We start from the raw sequence: 23510 nt of genomic DNA on the forward strand, positions 1-23510 counted from the left end.
CCTCTCTGTAGACTTTGGACAGATGAGGTGACTGTTGACTTTTGCTGCCCAATATGTCTGAGCTGTTCAACCCTCAGTAGCCAGGTGAACATTAACGCTGTGTAACCAAAATGTTCCAAATGAATCCTGTCTCTCCAGTCAGACTTCCTAGTGTTCTATTTAATTCTGTGGTTATAATTCTCCCCTCTCTCTTGTTCCAGGACCTCTCTGGTTCCATAGATGACCTGCCGACGGGTACAGAGGGGGCTCTGAGTCCGGGGGTCAGCACGTCGGGGGTGTCCAGTAGCCAGGGGGAACAGAGTAACCCCGCCCAGTCACCCTTCTCCCCTCACACCTCGCCCCACTTGCCTGGCATCCGCGGGCCCTCCCCCTCCCCCGTGGGCTCCCCTGCCAGCGTCACCCCCTCGCGCTCCGGGCCCCTCTCACCTGCTGCTGTGCCAGGTGGGTAGAGAAAGAGATTAGAGCTACACACATGATAGAGCCACTGGTTTTCAGAGAGAAGCAGTAATCTACCACATAGTACACGTCCAGCTTCCTTAAGCTGGTGTAAACCACAGCGTTTGTTGTCAACCACAGCGTTTGTTGTACGAAAGAGAAGCATGGTCTGTTTTTTATGATTCCCAGCGTGTGTCTGAATCTCTCTGATGTCATCCCGCAGGTAACCAGATGCCTCCCCGGCCGCCCAGCGTCCATTCAGACGGCATTCTCCACACATCCATGGGCCAGTCAGCCATGGGCCAGGACAGGGGTGAGTATGAAAAGATATAGGTGGTGTTTGAGATCGACTACCCTGACTGCAGCCTGAACGATCTACAAATCACCTTTCTTTCTTATGGTTTGTTTGGATAAGGACTGACTGACATTCAACACCCGACCTTGATAGGGTTTTAGGAAATGGAACTACACTTGTATGGCTATGAAAGAGTATAGCTAACCTTTTCCTCTCCATCTCTCCCTCTCTGTCTTTTGTAGTGTACATGCGTAACCCCCAGATGCCTCCCCACGGGTCGCCGCAGCAACCTGGCTCCGCCTTATCCCCTCGCCAGTCATCGGGAGGCCAGATGCTTCCTGGGATGGGGCCCTACCCTCAGAACAACTCCATGGGGAACTACGGCCCTCAGGGTGGACAGTACGGACCACAAGGTGAGGCCCCGTACACAGCTTGTACACAATGAAATCATTAAGTTGGTTCTGTCCCGCTTAATGATTCCAGGTCTCTCTTGAAAAGGAGACGAACCTGGTTAAAAGGAAACTAACCTGTTAAAAGGAGACTAACCTGTTAAAAGGAGACTAACCTGTTTAAAAAGAGACTAACCGGTTAAAAGGAGACTAACCTGGTTAAAAAGAGACTAACCGGTTAAAAGGAGACTAACCAGTTAAAAGGAGACTAACCTGGTTAAAAAGAGACTAACCGGTTAAAAAGAGACTAACCAGTTAAAAGAAGACTAACCAGTTAAAAGGAGACTAACCCGGTTAAAAAAAGACTACCCGGTTAAAAGGAGACTAACCGGTTAAAAAGAGACTTACCGGTTAAAAGGAGACTAACCGGGTTAAAAAGAGACTAACCGGGTTAAAAGGAGACTAACCGGTTAAAGGGAGACTAACCGGGTGAAAAGGAGACTAACCAGTTAAAAGGAGACTAACCGGGTTAAAAGGAGACTAACCAGTTAAAAGGAGACTAACCCGGTTAAAAAAAGACTACCCGGTGAAAAGGAGACTAACCGGTTAAAAAGAGACTTACCGGTTAAAAGGAGACTAACCGGGTTAAAAAGAGACTAACCGGGTTAAAAGGAGACTAACCGGTTAAAGGGAGACTAACCGGGTGAAAAGGAGACTAACCAGTTAAAAGGAGACTAACCGGGTTAAAAGGAGACTAACCAGTTAAAAGGAGACTAACCAGTTAAAAGGAGACTAACCTGCTAACGTTCCACCTGACCAACATCCAGTAAAAGTGTAGGGCACCAAATTCAAACAACAGAAATCTCATAATTAGAATTCCTCAAAGATAAACTTGTTGTTAATCCCACAACAGTGTCCGATTTCAAAAAGGCTTTATGACGAAAGCACACCAAACGATTATGTTAGGTCTGCACCTAGTCACAAAAGAACACAGCCATTTTTCCAGCCAAAGAGAGGAGTCACAAAAAGCAGAAATAGAGAAAATGAATCACCAGCTTCATCAGATGGCACTCATAGGACTTCATGTTACACAATACATGTATGTTTTGTTTGATAAAGTGCATATTTATATCCCAAAATCTCAGTATACATTGGCGCGTTGTTATATTTTGCCTCCAAAACATCCGGTGAAAGTGTAGAGAGCTACGTCAATTTACAGAAATACTCATCATAAATGTTGATGAAAATACAACTGTTATGCATGGAATTAAAGATATACTTCTCCTTAATGCAACCAATGTATCAGATTTCAAAAAAGCTTTACGGAAAAAGCACCCCATGGAATATTCTGAGTACAGCGCTCAGCCACCATACAGATAGATACCTGCCATGTTGTGGAGTCAACAGAAGTCAGAAATAGCATTATAAATATTCACTTACCTTTGATGATCTTCATTAGAATGCATTCCCAGGAATCGCAGTTCCACAATAAATGTTAGTTTTGTTCAATAAAGTCCACCATTTATGTCCAAATACCTCCTTTTTGGTCGCGTATTTAGTACAGTAATCCAAATGCGCAGGCACTAGGTCCAGACAAAGTCAAAAAAGTTATATTACAGTTCGTAGAATCATGTCAAACGATGTATAGAATCAATCTTTAGGATGTTTTTAACATAAATCTTAGATAATGTTTCAACCGGAGAATTCCTTTGTCTTTAGAAATGAAAGGGAACGGAGCTAACTCTCTCGGGCGCATGCCTGACTGAGCACATGGCCTTTTGGCAGACCCATGACTCAATCAGCTCTCATTCTCTCCAACTTCACAGTAGAGGCCTGAAACAACGTTCTAAAGACTGTCGACATCTAGTGGAAGCCTTAGGAAGTGCAATATGACCCCATAGACACTGTATATTGGATAGGCCAAGAAATCTACAAACCTCAGATTTCCCACTTCCTGGTTTTGCTATAGTTAGTATCGCTATAGTTAGTATCGCTATAGTTAGTGTCGTTATAGTTAGGGTCGCTATAGTTAGTATCGCTATAGTTAGTATCGCTATAGCTAGAGAAGGGGAAATAAACGCATCAACAGGGAAAGTATGATCCTCCTGAAGCGCGGTAGTAGGAGCCACGTGTGTATGTCTACTGGTAGTAGGAGCCAGTAGACATACACACAGGGCTCGTCCTGATTTGCAAAGTGATAGTTGAGCTAGTAGGGGCACTGTTCTCTCCTTTCGTCCTCTCTTACAGCCTAGTGTTGCTCTCTGGACCGTTAATAAAAAGATCAGAACATCCAAATCTTTCAAAAGATTTTTCAATTGTCATCCTACAGTGGTCACAGCGTTTCTGAGATAACCAAGACACAGCGTTTCTGAGGTAGCCTAGACACAGTGTTTCTGAGGTAGCCTAGACACAGTGTTTCTGAGGTAGCCTAGACACAGTGTTTCTGAGGTAGCCTAGACACAGTGTTTCTGAGGTAGCCTAGACACAGTGTTTCTGAGGTAGCCTAGACACAGCGTTTCTGAGGTAGCCTAGACACAGCGTTTCTGAGGTAGCCTAGACACAGCGTTTCTGAGGTAGCCTAGACACAGCGTTTCTGAGGTAGCCTAGACACAGCAAACCTTTTGAAGCTGCATCCCTCAGAGGGCTTTCTGCACGGGCTTTGAAGAAGTATGGAGATGGATTACTCATCGAATCGGACTCCAGCATCTACACCCTGTTTCATCGGCTAGCCTGTCAGAACAGAAACCGAGAGAGAGGCGTTATCTGTAGATGTGGACCACTGAAACTCCCGGCCAGGTTTCTATATTCCGGAGGCTAGACGGTTGCTGAGGCAGGCTACATACATCGGGCCTAAAGCTTCACCACAGGTATCGATCTATTTGCTTGAATAAAAGCCTCCTTTTTAAACTCAAATATTAGGCCTATCTGTTAAGTCCATTTCCTGATTTTGGTTCAATCAAGGCACCGTTTAGGATTAGGACTCTTGCTGTGTTAGTGTAAGACCTGGGTTGTATTCAGTAAAAATTCAACGTTTTGAAACCGAGTGAAACAGGGAGGTACTACATGGACTTGTCCAATAATAAAAAAACATTGCCCTTCTGAACAGTCCCTGGATGTCTCTCTGTCTCTCTCCCCTCCCTCCAGGTTACCCCAGACAGCCTGGCTACAGTGGCATGCCCAACGCCAACTACCCTGGTGGTCCGGGGGGCATGCCAGGCCAGGCTGGTGGGGCGCCGTATGCAGGCATGCCCCCTGGCAGGATGGGCCCGGGTCAGATGGCTGCCCGCCCCTACGGCCCCGGGATGGGCCCCAACATGGGCCCCGGCATGCCTCCACAGGTGACCTCTGGGATGTGCCCCCCTCCAGGCATGAACAGGAAGGGCCCCGGGGGCCCTCCAGATGTAGCCTCTACCATGCATCACGGAGCCAACTCTATACTCAACAGGTAGGCTGCCTGGTCTGCACTTCCTTACTGCTTTAGGAGACAGGTCAGCGGCGAGCGCCGTTCAATATTACAAGGTTCATCTCTTTGTTGGAAATTGTGTGTTTGTGTGACCCTGAAAAAACCATTGTTTGATTCTTCCCACTCCCAGGCTCTGCTGTGTGAGAGGAGAGGTCAGGTGTGAGCCAGCCATCTAAGATGTAGACGAGCTAGGGGAACACAGGGACAGAGAGGTGGCTTATGAGAACAGTGATCCAGGCAGTGAGTCACACCGTTGTTCAGTCAGGAAGTCAGCTGAGTCTCCAAGCAGAGAAGCACAGAGAGAAAGACATTAGCCACAGAGCTCCAAAGACAGACAGACATGTAAAGACAGGCCGGAAACAGACGTGTACATCACGAGGTAAGACCCTGTTCAGTAGGGAGTAAAACATTTTGAAACGGAAAGAAATACTCTTTAAAAAGAATCAAGCGTTTTGCTTTGGTGTGCCCTACTGAGTGCAACCCAAGTGTTCACTGACGATGTTGAGCAGAGAAGGAAGAAAGGAGAGGAGACAACTAGGCAGAAGTGGGCCTCTGTAAGAAAAGGGAGGGATGAGAAATACAGTAAGCCTCTTATCTCCAAAACAATCTTTTCAGGAAATGGGAAAAACTGCCATATTTTTCCATTGACGAACGTACAATTAAGAGACTTTAGAAGCTATTTTGAACACATTTTCATCCGACAGCAACGATATTCTTCTGTATATATGTTTTGAATATTGCCATGTTTTTTTAACTGTCATGTATCGTAACTAGTGGTGCAACGGATCACAAAACTCACGGTTCAGATCACTGTTTTGAGTCACAGATCAAATCGTTTTTCAGATCAGATTACTAGAACTTTTCTTTCCATTTATAACTTAAACACTTCAAGCAAGGGACTTTTCAATGTTTAAATAAAATCTTAAAATAAAATACTCAATACTCAATTGTTAAATTAAAGTGCAATATGAGGCATGAAACCTTCTTCCTGTGAACAATAGTGAATGTAAAAATAGCCCGTGTCCACGTCATCAAACAAGAGAACAACAAGAAAGAAAAAGCAGATCTGAGCTTATAACTTCATTCTTTTTCTAAAAGATGTTGATGTCTACATAGTCTGGGGAGAGGGGAGACCTCTGCAGTCACTCTGTCCCCTGCCGTGGCGAACAGCCTCTCGCTAGGAACTGAAGTGCCAGGCACTGCCATGTAGCGCCTTGCCGTCGTGACAATGTGAGGGTATTTACACTCATTGCTTTTCCACCATGCCAGTGGATCACCAGGCTCGCCGCCTGGTAGGATGCCACCTCCTCTTTGATGGTGTCCTTGCTCATGAAGGACCAATTCATTATTTATTTTCATATTTCATAGAACTGTAATTGTGGGCTACAACATTTAATAAAAGCCATTATTATTCCAATCAAAAATGGCTGATTCTAATAGCGATAGCATAGACTAAGATTAGACTGCAGTGTATTTATTATTTAAGTAATTCACTCTTATCATTTATTACCTCTTCAGTGGCCACAATGTCAGTGTTGAGAACACGGTATGTCCTCCGGTGTAGGGCAGGGTCTAGGTGAGACAGGGACTTGAACCTTGGATCCAGTGCAGTAGATCTATGAATGTAGTCCTGTACATTAGGGGGGTATCTGGGCTTCAATTCCTCTCTAATGGCCGCCTTGGCATCTCTAGTGATGGTGCTGTCTTCCTCACTTGGGGCCATAGATTGTAGAATCCTTGTTTTCAGAGGTAGGATCATGGACACAGACAGTGCAGTTTCAGTGCTCAGTAGGGTTGTAACCGTTTTGTGGGGTTTGATCACCTGGAGGACCTCCTCTGACACTTTCACGTCATCAGACAAGGTGATGATGTCTATGTTTTTTCAGGGTCTTGTCTGTCAGTGCAGAGTATACAGCTGCCTGCTGTTCAAGATGGCTCTCCAACATGTCATAAGTGGAGTTCCATCTTGTTGTGACATGGTGTATGAGCTTGTGGGTCGGTAGCTGTAGCAGTTCTTGCTGTTGTGCTTCAGGGGAAAAAGGAAACCACGTTCCTGATCCTCCCAAGGAGGCGTTCCATCTGGTTACCTGAGATTCCCCTTTGGGATGCTAAATTGATCACATGTGCAAAGCAAGCTATCTTCCACTCTGCTACTGCTCCTAGCAGTACCTGTGTGACTCTCATAGAGGGGGCGTGTCTGTAGCACCGGACTTCACATCTCCCACTCCTCTGTGGTGTAGTGAACAGTCACGTAGCTTTCTGTTACCCTGGAGGTCCACTCCTCTGTGGTGTAGTGAACAGTCATGTAGCTTTCTGTTACCCTGGAGGTCCACTCCTCTGTGGTGTAGTGAACAGTCATGTAGCTTTCTGTTACCCTGGAGGTCCACTCCTCTGTGGTGTAGTGAACAGTCACGTAGCTTTCTGTTACCCTGGAGGTCCACTCCTCTGTGGTGTAGTGAAAAGTCACATAGCTTTCTGTTACCCTGGAGGTCCACTCCTCTGTGGTGTAGTGAAAAGTCACGTAGCTTTCTGTTACCCTGGAGGTCCACTCCTCTGTGGTGTAGTGAACAGTCACGTAGCTTTCTGTTACCCTGGAGGTCCACTCCTCTGTGGTGTAGTGAACAGTCACATAGCTTTCTGTTACCCTGGAGGTCCACTCCTCTGTGGTGTAGTGAACAGTCACAGTCACGTAGCTTTCTGTTACCCTGGAGGTCCACTCCTCTGTGGTGTAGTGAACAGTCACAGTCAGGTAGCTTTCTGTTACCCTGGAGGCCCACTCCTCTGTGGTGTAGTGAACAGTCACAGTCACGTAGCTTTCTGTTACCCTGGAGGTCCACTCCTCTGTGGTGTAGTGAACAGTCACAGTCACGTAGCTTTCTGTTACCCTGGAGGTCCACTCCTCTGTGGTGTAGTGAACAGTCACAGTCACGTAGTTTTCCGTTGCCCTGGAGGTCCACTCCTCTGTGGTGTAGTGAACAGTCACATAGCTTTCCGTTACCCTGGAGGTCCACTCCTCTGTGGTGTAGTGAACAGTCAAAGTCACGTAGCTTTCTGTTACCCTGGAGGTCCACTCCTCTGTGGTGTAGTGAACAGTCACATAGCTTTCTGTTACCCTGGAGGTCCACTCCTCTGTGGTGTAGTGAACAGTCACGTAGCTTTCTGTTACCCTGGAGGTCCACTCCTCTGTGGTGTAGTGAACAGTCACATAGCTTTCTGTTACCCTGGAGGTCCACTCCTCTGTGGTGTAGTGAACAGTCACATAGCTTTCTGTTACTCTGGAGGTCCACTCCTCTGTGGTGTAGTGAACAGTCACAATCACGTAGCTTTCTGTTACCCTGGAGGCCCACTCCTCTGTGGTGTAGTGAACAGTCACAGTCACGTAGCTTTCTGTTACCCTGGAGGTCCTCTCCTCTGGTGTAGTGAACAGTCACAGTCACGTAGCTTTCTGTTACCCTGGAGCCCCACTCCTCTGTGGTGTAGTGAACAGTCACGTAGCTTTCTGTTACCCTGGAGGTCCACTCCTTTGTGGTGTAGTGAACAGTCACATAGCTTTCTGTTACCCTGGAGGTCCACTCCTCTGTGGTGTAGTGAATAGTCACATAGCTTTCTGTTACTCTGGAGGTCCACTCCTCTGTGGTGTAGTGAACAGTCACAGTCACGTAGCTTTCTGTTACCCTGGAGGCCCACTCCTCTGTGGTGTAGTGAACAGTCACATAGCTTTCTGTTACCCTGGAGGTCCACTCCTCTGTGGTGTAGTGAACAGTCACGTAGCTTTCTGTTACCCTGGAGGTCCACTCCTCTGTGGTGTAGTGAACAGTCACAGTCACGTAGCTTTCTGTTACCCTGGAGGTCCACTCCTCTGTGGTGTAGTGAACAGTCACAGTCACGTAGCTTTCTGTTACCCTGGAGGTCCACTCCTCTGTGGTATAGTGAGCAGTCACAGTCACATAGCTTTCCGTTGCCCTGGAGGTCCAGCCGTCTGTGGTGTAGTGAACAGTCACATAGCTTTCTGTTACCCTGGAGGTCCACTCCTCTGTGGTGTAGTGAACAGTCACGTAGCTTTCTGTTACCCTGGAGGTCCACTCCTCTGTGGTGTAGTGAACAGTCACAGTCACGTAGCGTTCTGTTACCCTGGAGGTCCACTCCTCTGTGGTGTAGTGAACAGTCACAGTCACGTAGCTTTCTGTTACCCTGGAGGTCCACTCATCTGTGGTGTAGTGAACAGTCACAGTCACGTAGCTTTCTGTTACTCTGGAGTTCCACTCTTCTGTGGTGTAGTGAACAGTCACATAGCTTTCTGTTACCCTGGAGGTCCACTCCTCTGTGGTGTAGTGAACAGTCACAGTCACGTAGCTTTCTGTTACCCTGGAGGTCCACTCATCTGTGGTGTAGTGAACAGTCACAGTCACGTAGCTTTCTGTTACTCTGGAGTTCCACTCTTCTGTGGTGTAGTGAACAGTCACAGTCACATAGCTTTCTGTTACCCTGGAGGACCACTCCTCTGTGTTGTAGTGAACAGTCAGTCACGTAGCTTTCTGTTACCCTGGAGGTCCACTCCTCTGTGGTGTAGTGAACAGTCACATAGCTTTCTGTTACCCTGGAGGTCCACTCCTCTGTGGTGTAGTGAACAGTCACATAGCTTTCTGTTACTCTGGAGGTCCACTCCTCTGTGGTGTAGTGAACAGTCACGTAGCTTTCTGTTACCCTGGAGGTCCACCCGTCTGTGGTGAGAGCAACAGATGATGTCTTGGATAATTCATTGACAATGTTGATATTTTCCTGTTCATACAGATCTGGCAAGATCTTCTTACTGAAGGTGCGCCAGGGGGATTTCCTAGCGTGGCTCAAGCACTTTCACCATATTTTTAAACCCTTTGTTTTCCACAACAGTGTGGCCTCATGTCTGCAGAGATAAACATCCCAGTAGATTTAGTCCGGTCTGATTCGCCAGCAAAGGGCTGCTTAAATGTCGCAGTGAGAAGTTGTCTCTTGGCTGAGTTGGTTCCCGTCCCTGACACACCAGGCTGATGTCGCGGTGAGAAGTTGTTGTCTCTTGGCTGAGTTGGCTCCTGTCCCTGACACACCAGGCTGATGTCGCGGTGAGAAGTTGTTGTGTCTTGGCTGAGTTGGCTCCTGTCCCTGACACACCAGGCTGATGTCTCGGTGAGAAGTTGTTGTCTATTGGCTGAGTTGGTTCCCGTCCCTGACACACCAGGCTGATGTCGCGGTGAGAAGTTGTTGTCTCTTGGCTGAGTTGGCTCCTGTCACTGACACACCAGGCTGATGTCGCGGTGAGAAGTTGTCTCTTGGCTGAGTTGGTTCCTGTCCCTGACACACCAGGCTGATGTCGCGGTGAGAAGTTGTCTCTTGGCTGAGTTGGTTCCTGTCACTGACACACCAGGCTGATGTCGCGGTGAGAAGTTGTCTCTTGGTTGAGTTGGTTCCTGTCACTGACACACCAGGCTGATGTCGCGGTGAGAAGTTGTTGTCTCTTGGCTGAGTTGGCTCCTGTCACTGACCCACCAGGCTGATGTCGCGGTGAGAAGTTGTTGTCTCTTGGCTGAGTTGGCTCCTGTCACTGACACACCAGGCTGATGACGCTTTAAATGTGTGGCCATGTATTTCCATGATCTTACGGCTTTCTGTGGCTCAATGTCTTCCCACCGTAGTGGTGATGTCCACCACCCTTCTTCCGTCATCATATTTGACAGGGAAGCCAAAATGCAATTGATCCGCGGTCCACATGCGTGCCGAACCGTGGGGGGTGATCCGGACAGTTCGTTACACCACTAATCATAACCATTGTGAATGGATTTATGTTGTCGTCTCCCCCTCCCACCTTTCCAGGCCTCCAGGTTACCCCCCCAATATGCCCCAGGGGATGATGGGAGCAGGGCCTCCGTATGGCCCTGGGCCGGGGGCCATCAACAGCATGCAAGGTATGATGAACCAGGGAGGACCTTACGGAGGAGGGCCAATGGGAGGGAACATGGCCAACAACACACCTGGTGAGTCTGGACAAGATATCCAGTCTGTGGTTGTGTCTGGTAATTTGTTTAATCACCCAACTCAAGTGGACAAAAGATTGGTTTTGGAATATCATCTGATGCGATATTTGATATTGGATTGAAATGTTACTCCCCCCCTGATTTGTTCTCCCTCTGCCAGGCATGGCTCCTAGCCCTGAGTTTGGCATCGATGTCAAACTGAACCCAGCCCAGAAGATGAACAACAAGCTGGACGGCACGTCCAAACCAGAAACCAAGAAGGTAAAGAAGGTTTGTGGTCTCTAACTTGTGGTACTGAATGATACAGTCAGAATGAGAGCGCTGCATGGCTGTGTTTGTGCATAGAAATAGAATCCCTAGAATGTCAAAGCCCCTCGTGGCACTTTGACTGGTAGCCTCATGGGGACACTCAATATGGCTGACCTGGGATTGGGATTCTACTTCTATGAGGTAGTGAGTGGAAGTAAGTTGAAGTGAATGGCGAATGTCAAGCCAAATCCTCACCTCTTCCTCCTCCCATCTCTCTTTTTCAGAAGTCAAACTCTTCGACGACAACCAATGAGAAGATAACTCGTCTGTATGAGCTGGGTCCGGAGCCGGAGAGGAGGACGTGGGTAGACCGGTACCTGGCGTTCGCTGAGGAGAAGGCCACGGGCATGACCAACCTTCCCGCCGTGGGACGCAAACCTCTGGACCTCTTCAGACTTTACGTCTCGGTCAAAGAGATCGGCGGCCTCACACAGGTCAGTGGTTCCTGTGTTGCAGTATTTAATTATCTCTCTGTTTTAGTACACCAACGTGTCATTATTTGCCTGATAATCTTGTGTTATTGTCATTTCATTTTTCTACAGCAGTATAGAGTTGTTCTATGCCAGAACATGACATATTCGTTCCTTCCGCCCACCAGGTGAACAAGAATAAGAAGTGGAGGGAGTTGTCCACCAACCTGAACGTGGGCACGTCCAGCAGCGCCGCCAGCTCTCTGAAGAAGCAGTACATCCAGTGTCTGTACGCCTTCGAGTGCAAGATCGAACGTGGCGAGGACCCGCCCCCGGATCTCTTCATCGACGCCAAAAAGACCACCCAGCCCAAGATCCAGCCCCCCAGCCCAGGTCAGTGTCTGTCTGTCTGTCTGTCAGCCCCCCAGTCCATGTCAGTGCCGGATACTCAAACTAGTACTTCACCCCCCCTCCCATACCGACTCAGTTTGAGTTATACATAGTCAAGTAGATTTAAATGGATGAGTGAAAGAGTGTTTGGTTTCAATAGTCTCTTGAGGTTCTTGTGGTTACTGTGCTGTTAATCACATACAATGCATTGTGAAAGTATTCAGACCTCTTGACCTTTTCCACATTTTGTTACGCCTTATTCTAACATTTGTTATAAAAATTCACTCAATCTAAACACAATACCTCATAATGACAACAACAAAAATAATAAAAACAGGTTAAATGTTTATTTTTTATCACATTTACATAAGTATTCAGACCCTTTACTCAGTACTTTGTTGAATCACCTTTGGCAGCGATTACAGCCTTGAGTCTTCGTGGGTATGACGCTACAAGCTTGGCACACCTGTATTTGGGGAGTTTCTCCCATTCTTCTCTGCAGGTCCTCTCAAGCTCTGTCAGGTTGGATAGGAAGCGTTGCTGCACAGCTATTTCCAGGTCTCCAGAGATGTTTGATTGGGTTCGGGCTCTGGTTGGGTCACTCAAGGACATTCAGAGACTTGTCCCGAAGCCACTCCTGTGTTGTCTTGGCTGTGTGCTTACGGGTGTTGTCCTGTTGGAAGGTGAACCTTCACCCCAGTCTGAGGTCCTGAGCACTCTGTAGCAGGTTTTCATCACGGATCTCTCTGTACTTTACTCTGTTCATCTTTGCCTCTATCCTGACTAGTCTTCCAGTCCCTGCCGCTGAAAAACATCCCCACAGCATGATGCTGCCACCACCATGCTTCACTGTAGGGATGGTGCCAGGTTTCCTCCAGATGTGACGCTTGGCATTCAGGCCAAAGAGTTCATTCTTGTTTTCATCAGACCAGAGAATCTTGTTTCTCATGGTCTGAGAGTCTTTAGGTGCCTTTTGGCAAATAACAAGCAGGCTGTCATGTGCCTTTTACTGAGGAGTGGCTTCCATCTGGCCACACTACCATAAAGGCCTGATTGGTGGAGTGCTGCAGAGATGGGAGAACCTTCCAGAAGGACAACCAACACCACACAGGTACTCTGGAGCTCTGTCAGAGTGACCATCAGGTTCTTGGTCACCTCCCTGACCAAGGCCCTTCTCACTGATTGCTCAGTTTGGCCAGGCGGCCAGCTCTAGGAAGAGTCTTGGTGGTTCCAAACTTCTTCCATTTAAGAATGATGGAGGCCACTGTGTTCTTGGAGACCTTCAATGCTGCAGAAATGTTTTGGTACCCTTCCCCAGATCTGTGCCCCGACACAATCCTGTCTTGGAGCTCTACGGCCTATTCCTTCGACATAATGGCTTGGTTTTTGCTCTGACATGCACTGTCTACTGTGGGACCTATAGACAGGTGTGTGCCTTTCCAAATCATATCCAATGGGGATGGATCTGCTCCCCCCCTGCACATCTCCTCAGGAGGGTGTTGTGTTCTCGCCTGGAGAGGCTGGTCTTTGGTATCACTGCCAGCCTGGCAGACACACCATGAACACACGATGCCAGAACCAGCCACGTGCTCCTCAATGCTCTGCTGGGCTGTCATGTCAGGGTGCAGGGAGTCAGTGGCTGGAGGGTGGGGTGGGGAGATCCTCTATGGTGGGGAATAAGTGCCAGGCTGGGGGAGAGGGTAGAGGGGGAAAGGGTTGCAGGGGAGATCTCTGATGGGGAGTATGTCTGCTGGCAGCCCCTCAATAGTAGGAAGACAGGAGGGGGGTGGGGGTTTGTTTGTTGATTCGCTCCATTACTCGCTGCTACTACTGGAGGGCCTAGTGTCTGGGTCCTGGCCCACGGCTTCACAGGCACCCCCCCCCCCCCCCCCCCCTCCCTGGAGCTTTGTGCTGAGCCAGAAAATGATGAATGGGAAAAGAGGTTGTGTGTGTAAAGTCACACGCTCCCCCCCCTCCCTGGCCTGCTGTCTTTTTTCTCCTTTCCTGAGATTCCCCCCTTACACCCCCCTCCTCCTCCTCCCACTCTCTTCAGCTGTAGTAGAGGGAAGTCCCTGCCCCGGGGGAGGGAGGCAGGGGGAGGGAGGGCAGGCAGGCAGATTTATGTTTGCACTGCAATGTGTGAGATGTGAGAAAATGTGAATAACTGTGACCTGTCAATGACCGTGTGTGTATGAATGAAAACACATGAGTCATCTGACAGGCATGCTAATAGTGAGAAGGCATGAGCCGGGCTAAAGCCGAGAGCCACTCCATTCAACACACACACTCCATACCACTCCATACAACACACACACTCCATACAACACACACACTCCATACAACACACACACACACTGGCCCATGTGGTGATCTGACAGCCTTTACAGCATTTCCTGGTGACTTTGTGATGCCAGCAGCAAGGCATGCTGAGATGTGAAGTATTCAGCACCGCTGTGTGTGTGGATGCCCAAAGCATGCTCTGTGTGTGTATGCCCAAAGCATGCTCTGTGTGTGTGTGTATGCCCAAAGCATGCTCTGTGTGTGTGTATGCCCAAAGCATGCTCTGTGTGTGTGTGTGTGTGGATGCCCAAAGCATGCTCTGTGTGTGTGTGTGTGTGTGTGTGTGTGTGTGGATGCCCAAAGCATGCTCTGTGTGTGTGTATGGATGCCCAAAGCATGCTCTGTGTGTGTGTATGGATGCCCAAAGCATGCTCTGTGTGTGTGTGTGTGTGTGTGTGTGTGTGTGTGTGTGTGTGTGTGTGTGTGTGTGTGTGTGTGTGTGTGTGTGTGTGTGTGTGTGTGTGTGTGTGTGTGTGTGTGTGTGTGTGTGTGTGTGTGTGTGTGTGTGTGTGTGTGTGTGGATGCCCAAAGCATGCTCTGTGTGTGTGGATGCCCAAAGCATGCTCTGTGTGTGTGTGTGTGGATGCCCAAAGCATGCTATGTGTGTGTGTGGATGCCCAAAGCATGCTCTGTGTGTGTGGATGCCCAAAGCATGCTCTGTGTGTGTGTGTGGATGCCCAAAGCATGCTCTGTGGGTGTGTGTGTGTGGATGCCCAAAGCATGCTCTGTGTGTGTATGGATGCCCAAAGCATGCTCTGTGTGTGTGTATGGATGCCCAAAGCATGCTCTGTGTGTAGCGTGGGAACCGGAGAGATCCGGTTTAGTCTCTTAACACGGCTGAAGTGGTCCGTCTTTCTCCCACTGTGAGTCTCTTCTATAACAGCTGAATCTGTGCGTGGGCATTAGCCCTGTGACGTGTGTGTGTGTGTGTATCTAAAATGTGCGTATCTTGACTGTGTGTGTGTTGCAGCTGGGTCTGGATCTCTGCAGGGCCCCCAGACCCCCCAGTCCACCAGTAGTTCCATGGCGGAGGGGGGAGACCTGAAGCCCCCCACGCCAGCCTCCACCCCTCACAGCCAGATGCCCCCAATGCCCGTCAGGTACCCATGACACACACTCAACTACTGTCTGAAAACATCCTCTCTCTCTACTACACCTGACAACAATCTCCTTCCCCTCCATTCAAGGGGAACCAAACTAACAACACAATTGAACATTATTAAGCTGGTTTGTTTTTTGGGTAATTAACTCTGTTTTTCTCTCTTTCTAAATATCTCTCTTTCCCTCTCTCCCCTCCTCCTCCTCCCTCCCCCTCTCCCCTCCTCCTCCTCCCTCCCCCTCTCCCCTCCTCCTCCCTTCCTCCTTCTCTCCCCTCCTCCTCCCTCCCTCCTTCTCTCCCCTCCTCCTCCCTCTCTCCCTCTCTCCCTCCTTCTCTCCCCTCTTCCTCCCTCCTTCTCCCTCCCTCTCTCACCTCCTCCCTGTAGGCTGCAGGACCCGTTTGCAGATGGGGGTGACCCAGCATTTGCCAGACGGAACTCCATGACCCCCAACAGCTACCAGCCTGGGATGGGAGGCCCGGAGATGATGGGTCACATGGGGCCCTACGAATCCAACAAGGACCCCTTTGGTGGCATGAGGAAAGGTGAGCGATAGGTCTAACTGGCTTTTAGAGATGGTATTTGGAAATAAGGAGAAGACTCTCCTGAGTACGTTGTACATTATGTGTGGCTCAGTTGGTTAAGAGCGTGGTGCAACCATCTGCTAAGTCTAGACAGACTTGTCCTATACAATATTGAGACACTGTTCACTGTTCAACCCTAACTCTCTGCAGCTGGAGAGCAATTCATGACTCCAGGGCCGGGCTCTAACAGTGGTATGGAGGGGCAGTTCAACAGAGGCCCCCCAGGCCCCAACATGCAGATGGGTCCGAGACAACAGTACCCCTACGGACCTGGATATGACAGGAGACAGGAGCCAGGGATGGGTCCTGATGGCAGTATGGGTCCTGGGGCCCCCCAGCCCAACCTGATGCCTTCAGGGGCCGACTCGGGGATGTACTCCCCTAGCCGACCCCCACCGCAGCAACGGTCAGTACCTCAAACGGGGCTAATTCACGTACAGGATCTTATACATGTTAAATACGCTACTGTCTTTTCTCAAGAAGGCTTTGATGTTGGTGTGAGCTTCTGTTACCTAATCAAGCATTTGCTTTCTATGATTGTGTTTTCTGTGTAGTTTATTTAAACTTCTGCTGCATTTCATTTGCCAAAGTGTTAACCTTGTGTATGTTGTGTTTCAGTCATGATTCCTATGGTAATCAGTATCCTGGTCAAGGAGTGCCACCTGGTGGCCCCTACCCCAATCAGCAGCCAGGAATGTTTCCACAGCAACAACCCGTAAGAGCATTTTGTCCCCTGCTCTGTGTGTGTCCCCATATCTGCTTCAGAAGCCTTGTAAATGTTCACTTGCAGTTAGCGGTGTAACTTACTCAGTGAAATGAATGTGGGATGTTGTATTGATACGGTATGAATACAATAACGTAGTGAAATGATTTGAATCCATAATCAATATGTACGTGCTGGATATATCATCCACTGGTTTGATATTGAGATGCTAACCATGTGTCTGTGTGTCTTCAGAACTACAAGCGTCCTCCAGTGGACGGGGCCTACGGTCCCCCAGCCAAGCGTCACGAGGGGGATGGGATGTACAATGTCCCCTTCAGTGGTCAGCAGCCAGGGCCCCAGCCCTCCGGGGGCCCCCAGGTCCAACAAGACATGTACAATCAGTACAACGCAGGCTACCCCGGCTCTGACCGCCGACCACCTGGCCCCCAGGGCCAGTTCCCTTTCCCCTTCGGCCGAGACCGGGGGCCCTCCAGCGGGGTCCCCAACTCCCAGTCCTCCTTGCCTCCCCAAATGATGGGCAGCCCTATGCAGGCAGCCCCTGACGGCCCCCAGGGCCCCATGTGGCAGGGACGCAATGAGATGGGTTACCCCAACTACCCGAATCGCCAGGGGCCTCCAGGACCTGGCCAGGGGCCCCCCCAGGGGTACCACGGCATGAACCGCTCTGAGGAGATGATGCCAGGGGCTGACCAGCGGATGAACCATGAGAGCCAGTGGCCTGGACACCCCAGCCAGAGGCAGTCCCCCTACGGGCCGGGGGGCTCGGGGCCCCCCATGTCCAGACCCCTGCAGTCCAACTATCAGAGTTCCCAGAACCATATTTCCCAGGTGTCCAGCCCCGCCCCCATGCCCCGCCCCATGGAAAGCCGGACGTCCCCCTCCAAGTCTCCATACATGCACTCAGGCATCAAGATGCAGAAGGCGGGGCCCCCTGTGCCCGCGTCCCACATAGGCCAGGCCCCCGTGCAGCCACCCCTCATCAGGCGGGACATATCCTTCCCCCCAGGGTCAGTGGAGGCCTCCCAACCCATCCTCAAACCCCGAGGACGACTCACCATGAAAGACATCGGTATGAAAGTGATTTGTTTTCACCCAAAACTTTTCGATGTTTAGCAGTCACTTACACTGTTTCTTAAAAAACAAACTATTATTTAATAATAGTTATTATACTCCTAAACAATGTTCCCTCAAATTTCTGGGGCACTGAGCAAATTTGAGGTATTGTGAGAGGAAACTTGAAGGTTGTGAGGATCTTGTGGAACTTCCAGGGCGTGTTTACAATGAACACTGAGGCTGCACCCTTACAGTTGTAGACAGTAGCCAATAGGCTGCACCCTTACAGTTGTAGACAGTAGCCAATAGGCTGCACCCTTACAGTTATAGACAGTATCCAATAGACTGTAGCCTTACAGTTGTAGACAGTAGCCAAAAGGCTGCACCCTTACAGTTGTAGACAGTAGCCAATAGGCTGCACCCTTGTTGACAGTAGCCAATAGACTGTAGCCTTAGTTTTAGACAGTAGCCAATAGACTGCACCCTTACAGATTTAGACAGTAACCAATAGGCTGCACCCTTACAGTTGTAGACAGTAGCCAATAGACTGTAGCCTTACAGTTGTAGACAGTAGCCAATAGGCTGTACCCTTACAGTTTTAGACAGTAGCCATTAGGCTGTACCCATACAGTTGTAGACAGTAGCCAATAGGCTGCACCCATAACGTTGTAGACAGTAGCCAATAGGCTGCACCCTTACAGTTTTAGACAGTAGCCAATAGGCTGCACCCGTACAGTTTTAGACAGTAACCAATAGGCTGCACCCTTACAGTTGTAGACAGTAACCAATAGGCTGCACCCTTACAGTTGTAGACAGTAACCAATAGGCTGCACCCTTACAGTTGTAGACAGTAACCAATAGGCTGCACCTTTACAGTTGTAGACAGTAACCAATAGGCTGCACTCTTACAGTTGTAGACAGTAACCAATAGCCTGCACCCTTACAGTTTTAGACAGTAACCAATAGGCTGCACCCTTACAGTTTTAGACAGTAGCCAATAGGCTGCACCCTTACAGTTTTAGACAGTAGCCAATAGGCTGCACCCTTACAGTTTTAGACAGCAGCCAATAGGCTGCACCCTTACAGTTTTAGACAGTAACCAACAGGCTGCACCCTTACAGTTGTAGACAGTAACCAATAGGCTGCACCCTTACAGTTGTAGACTGTAACCAATAGGCTGCACCCTTACAATTTTAGACAGTAACCAATATGTTGTGGCTGTTTGATCATAATGTAGGCCTACCAACAAAACCAATGGACTAAATCCCATAATATTTTCACATGGTAATAGCTTTTTAATTTCTATCATATAGACTACAGTAGCCTATATGTGATGTTCAATGCAGGCCTACATCACATGAGACTTTTAAACGTTTCTACATTATGAAGAGCTTGATATTCATATTTATTTACTTGGTCTGTAACACCATGGGCCAAATAGATGACTGAGAATTCCATTGTATTGTGTTTTGTGATGTAAGAAACCACTTTACAAAATACAATGAATTATTATTTACCATACATAGAATTGAACAATGTTGGATATCCTTCTGCCTATTGTCTTATTTGCATATTCAAGCCTGTCTCAAAATAAAACACTGCCACATTAATTAAGACTTAAACTTTCTACCTGAATGGCTTTTCAATGCCAGCTTGAAATGTGGCCTACACGTTTTGTGCTCATGTAGGAAGCAGTAACTCTCCATTGCTGATCTATACTAATATTCTGATCTGAAATATAAAAAGCGCATTCATTCAGTTGCGGGTGATTGAAAACCCCCTCGTGGGCTTCCCACCCGAATTCTACTTTGTTGCACTCTGGCTCTGTCTACAACAAAATCACAGACTCAATCTTGCGAAGTTGGATTTGTTTTGTTTTGTTGCATTGAAAAGGGGCGGATATAATGTTGATTCCATCACAGATAAAAAATATCTATATAGTGCAAACTAATGGGGCAAACTCGGTGGATGTCAATCTCTTGCTCCTGTGAGCGGCCTGGCATTTCTTCTGCGCGGCAGTTCAGAGGGAACATTGCTCCTAAATGTGTCCTTTTCAAGGTATGTGATTGTAGTGACGTAGTACCATCATCCTGTGTCAGTCACTGCTGTCGTTTCTGTTCCCTCAGGCACCCCAGAGGCCTGGAGAGTGATGATGTCTCTGAAGTCAGGCTTACTAGCAGAGAGCACGTGGGCCTTGGACACCATTAATATTTTACTCTACGATGACAACAGCATTTCTACTTTCAACCTCTGCCAGGCGAGTTCCCGCAGGCGTTAGATTGATGAAACACCCATAATACATTTGAAATATTAACATTATGAAGTCCAGATGACACAGTAACCTTCTCTAAGAAGCATTGTGATAAAACGTCAACATGTCAATATGTATCGTCTGACATTATCCTCTGTTCAGATTTTCTAGTTTGTCTCGATCACGTCTCTGTATAAAGGATTCATGCGTGATTAATTTGACAGATGTCTAACTACATCCTGTCTCCTCTCAGCTGCCTGGGTTCCTGGAGCTGGTTGTGGAGTATTTCAGACGCTGCCTCATCCAGATCTTTGGCATCCTGAAGGAGTATGAGGTGGGAGACCCTGGCCAGCGGACACTCACCGACCCGTATGCTGCCGACGAGGACTGGTCTGACGAAGAGCTGCCCGAGCAGGAGGACATGGAGGAGGAAGAGGACGAAGAGGAGGACGACGAGAGGAAGAGCAACGCAGACACCACCACCTCGTCGCAGCAGGTCCAGGTGAAAAAGGAGGAGGAAGAGGAGAAATCCACGCCTGAGAAGTCGACAGCGGAGGAGGAGGAGAGGGAAGGAGGGGAGTCTTCTTCCACCTCCTCGCCCCCCCAGAACCTCAGCCTCCTACAAGAGAAACCCAAACAGGCCAGTAAGTTTGACAAGCTGCCCATCAAGATGGTGCGTAAGAAAGACCCCTTCCCTGGGGGCCGTTCCAGTAAGCTAGGCCGGCGGCAGAGCTTTGACAGCGGACTGATCCACTGGAGCATCGGCGGGGGGGACACCACGGAACACATCCAGACACACTTCGAGAGCCGGTCCGACCTCCTCAAGCAGAGGAAGCAGGTGCTGCCATCGGCCGCCGAGAGTAGAAAGGTCGCCGTGCCCCCGACGGTGTCAGAGAACCCAGAGGAGACTACTAAGCCTGGCAAGGAAGAGCAGACCACCAAGACCTCCACCCCGACCACGCCCGCCCCGGTCACCGCCACCATCGACGACGTCCTGTCGGCCCGGCCGGGCTCGGTGACGGAGGAGGCGGTGCGAGGAGCAGCCGAGGAGCAGAAGGAGAACAGGGGACGGTTCCTGTACTCCCTCCGCCAGGCGCAGCAGAGCCGACGCAACATCACCATCCTGGAGGACGAGCCTCACAGCAAGGACGAGACCGCGCTGAGCACACTGTCGGACTGGCAGGACGCCCTGGCTCACCGCTGTGTCTGCGTCTCCAACATCGTCCGCTCGCTGTCCTTCATCCCCGGCAACGACCTGGAGATGTCCAAACACCCAGGGCTGCTACTACTGCTGGGCAGTCTGGTCCTGCTCCACCACCGTCACCCAGAGAGGAAACAGGCCCCCGTCACCTACGAGAAGGAGAAGGAGGAGGACGAGGACGAGAGGATGAGCTGTGAGAGGGACGAGTGGTGGTGGGACTGTCTGGAGGTCCTCAGGGAGAACTGCCTGGTCACTCTGGCTAACATCTCCGGCCAGTTGGACTTGTCCATCTACCCAGAGAGCATCTGTCTGCCCCTGCTGGACGGCCTGCTTCATTGGGCTGTTTGTCCTTCGGCCGAGGCCCTGGACCCCTTTCCCATGCTGGGGCCCCACGGGGCCCTATCCCCCCAGAGACTGGTGCTGGAGACCCTCAGCAAGCTGAGCATCCAGGACAACAACGTGGACCTTATCCTGGCCACGCCTCCATTCAGCCGGCTGGAGAAGCTGTACGGGACGCTGGTGCGTCTGGTCGGGGAGAGGAAGGTGGCTGTCTGCAGGGAGATGTCTGTGGTCTTACTGGCCAACCTGGCCCAGGGGGACAGCATGGCGGCCAGGGCCATCGCCGTGCAGAAAGCCAGCGTAGGTAACCTCCTGGGCTTCCTGGAGGACAGTCTAGCAGCCACGCAGTACCAGCAGAGCCAGAGTTCCCTGATGCACCTACAGGGGGCGCACTTTGAGCCCACTAGCGTAGACATGATGCGGCGAGCGGCCCGCGCCCTGCACGCCATGGCTAAGGTGGAGGAGAACCACTCAGAGTTCACCCTGTACGAGTCCCGCTTACTGGACATCTCTGTCTCACCACTCATGAACTCTCTGGTGTCCCATGTGATCTGTGACGTACTCTTTCTGATTGGCCAGTCATGACAGCAGTGGGGGCTTCAGCTTGGCTTTCTCTTTCTGTTCCCCCGCTCCATTCTCCCCCCCCCCTTTTCTTTTTGTGTGTGTCTGTTGAGTGTGAGTGGAAGAGAGAACTAAGAGCAAAACTGACTGTCCTTTTTTTAATTTATGCAAAATCACCTCGGATTCCACTGTCTACCCTTTCTATCCCCTGGTTCTCACTAAAGGACGGATTTAAGTAGCGGTGGAGTTAATCATTCTGGAATACGGAAACTGACGTGATAAGACCGATCAGATGGGACCCTGGGATGGATGTAGGGGAGGGAGTGAGGGAGCTGCCCTGCGGCAAACAACTTTTTTTAATGAAAATATAGAAGAAAACATAACTGTAACCAAAATTGCTGTCTCGTTTCTAGTGAGTTTTGGGGTATATACCCAGGTTCTCCTCCCTTGGGTTTGGCAGGGGGGTGAGCAAGGCGGGCATGGACGGGGGAAAACCTGTTTCTAGTTAATGTACGGTGAACCAGACTCCTGGACTGGTTTGGTATACTGCTGTATATACTCAGCCCTACATGACCCAGGTTATCAGCTGTGAACAGACAGACACGTCTTCAACGGGGAGGCCTGTGCAGTAGATTGTAGGACTTCTGTACTGTACACCTTAAAAACAACCGTAAACATACTGTAATGATACTGTTTCACACTGAGATACGCTGGCTTGGCAGCAAGCTGTCGTTTTTGAAAATGATTTCAGTTAAATGTTGAACTGAGAGAGATGACACAAGGCTTTCCCCCCAAAGTATCGTGAACCTTACAACACCCCGACCTCTTCTCTGTCCCTCGATTGTATGACTTGACCCTTATGAAAGAAGCCACCTCTTAGGACTGCTCCTCTGCTGTCCCGACTGCAGTGTATATATGATGTTGTACATTACACCTCTCTCCCTTTCTCTCGAACCCTTCTGTTGAGCTTCACCATTTTTAATCTTCGACGAATTAAGGTTACACTCAAGTGGAAATTCGCCATGGGATTACCTAACCTTTTGACCCCTCACCCCCGACCCACCCGCCTGTCTCTCGCTACAGGGACTCCGCTGCTGCGACTCCCTCGCAATGCCCCCCCCGCACCCCCACACACACCCCTGCGACACACACAGATCAATTTGTCTCCAGTACCCCTGAGACTAACATGACTGAAACCACGTCTGCTACAGTTCCATTTCAGCTCCTACATAAACAACAAAGCAAGACCCCTGATGAAGAAATAAACCGTTTTGAATTTTGTTTTTCCAGTGATATGGATTCTGCATATTTGTATTTCAGACAATGTAGCTAAAGACTTGATGTAAATTCACATCTTTTTCCCTTTTCTTTTGGCTTAATGAATATAATTTCTTCAATATGAAATCTTTATACTATATGTTCCATGTGTTAAGAATAAATGTACATTAAATCTTCGTAAGACGTTTGATGGATTTATTTATTATGGACTTTTGAAGGCGTCTGTTATTGGTGGAGCTGCAGTCATACCACCAAGGGTGTATTCACAAGTAACCAAACGGACGCAAACGGGCTGAAACCAGGCAGGAACGAGCTGAACTGAAACACTCGTTTCGGTAAACGTTTTGCCACTACGTCTTGTGGATGTAGTCAAGTTGACA

At 49.3% G+C, this 23510-nt stretch overlaps 1 protein-coding gene across 2 annotated transcripts in view; it reads left to right on the forward strand.

Moving 5' to 3' along the window:
• Positions 1-23510, forward strand: part of LOC110496395 (AT-rich interactive domain-containing protein 1A) — a 112150-nt gene extending 88640 nt beyond the window's left edge. The window contains exons 5-19 of one of the 2 annotated variants that reach the window (XM_021572270.2): positions 201-441; positions 659-748; positions 973-1143; positions 4264-4564; positions 10430-10590; positions 10751-10860; positions 11124-11333; positions 11498-11702; positions 15010-15139; positions 15524-15681; positions 15871-16126; positions 16339-16435; positions 16679-17516; positions 19627-19757; positions 20005-23510. In XM_021572270.2, the coding sequence (XP_021427945.2) occupies positions 201-441; positions 659-748; positions 973-1143; positions 4264-4564; positions 10430-10590; positions 10751-10860; positions 11124-11333; positions 11498-11702; positions 15010-15139; positions 15524-15681; positions 15871-16126; positions 16339-16435; positions 16679-17516; positions 19627-19757; positions 20005-21876 (4971 nt within the window). In that variant the 3' untranslated portion in view covers positions 21877-23510. The remainder of the gene's footprint in view (positions 1-200; positions 442-658; positions 749-972; positions 1144-4263; positions 4565-10429; positions 10591-10750; positions 10861-11123; positions 11334-11497; positions 11703-15009; positions 15140-15523; positions 15682-15870; positions 16127-16338; positions 16436-16678; positions 17517-19626; positions 19758-20004) is intronic. The other variant, XM_021572271.2, reaches the window with a different exon arrangement.

Source organism: Oncorhynchus mykiss, chromosome 18 (assembly GCF_013265735.2).
Source record: "Oncorhynchus mykiss isolate Arlee chromosome 18, USDA_OmykA_1.1, whole genome shotgun sequence".
Lineage (NCBI taxonomy): Eukaryota > Metazoa > Chordata > Actinopteri > Salmoniformes > Salmonidae > Oncorhynchus > Oncorhynchus mykiss.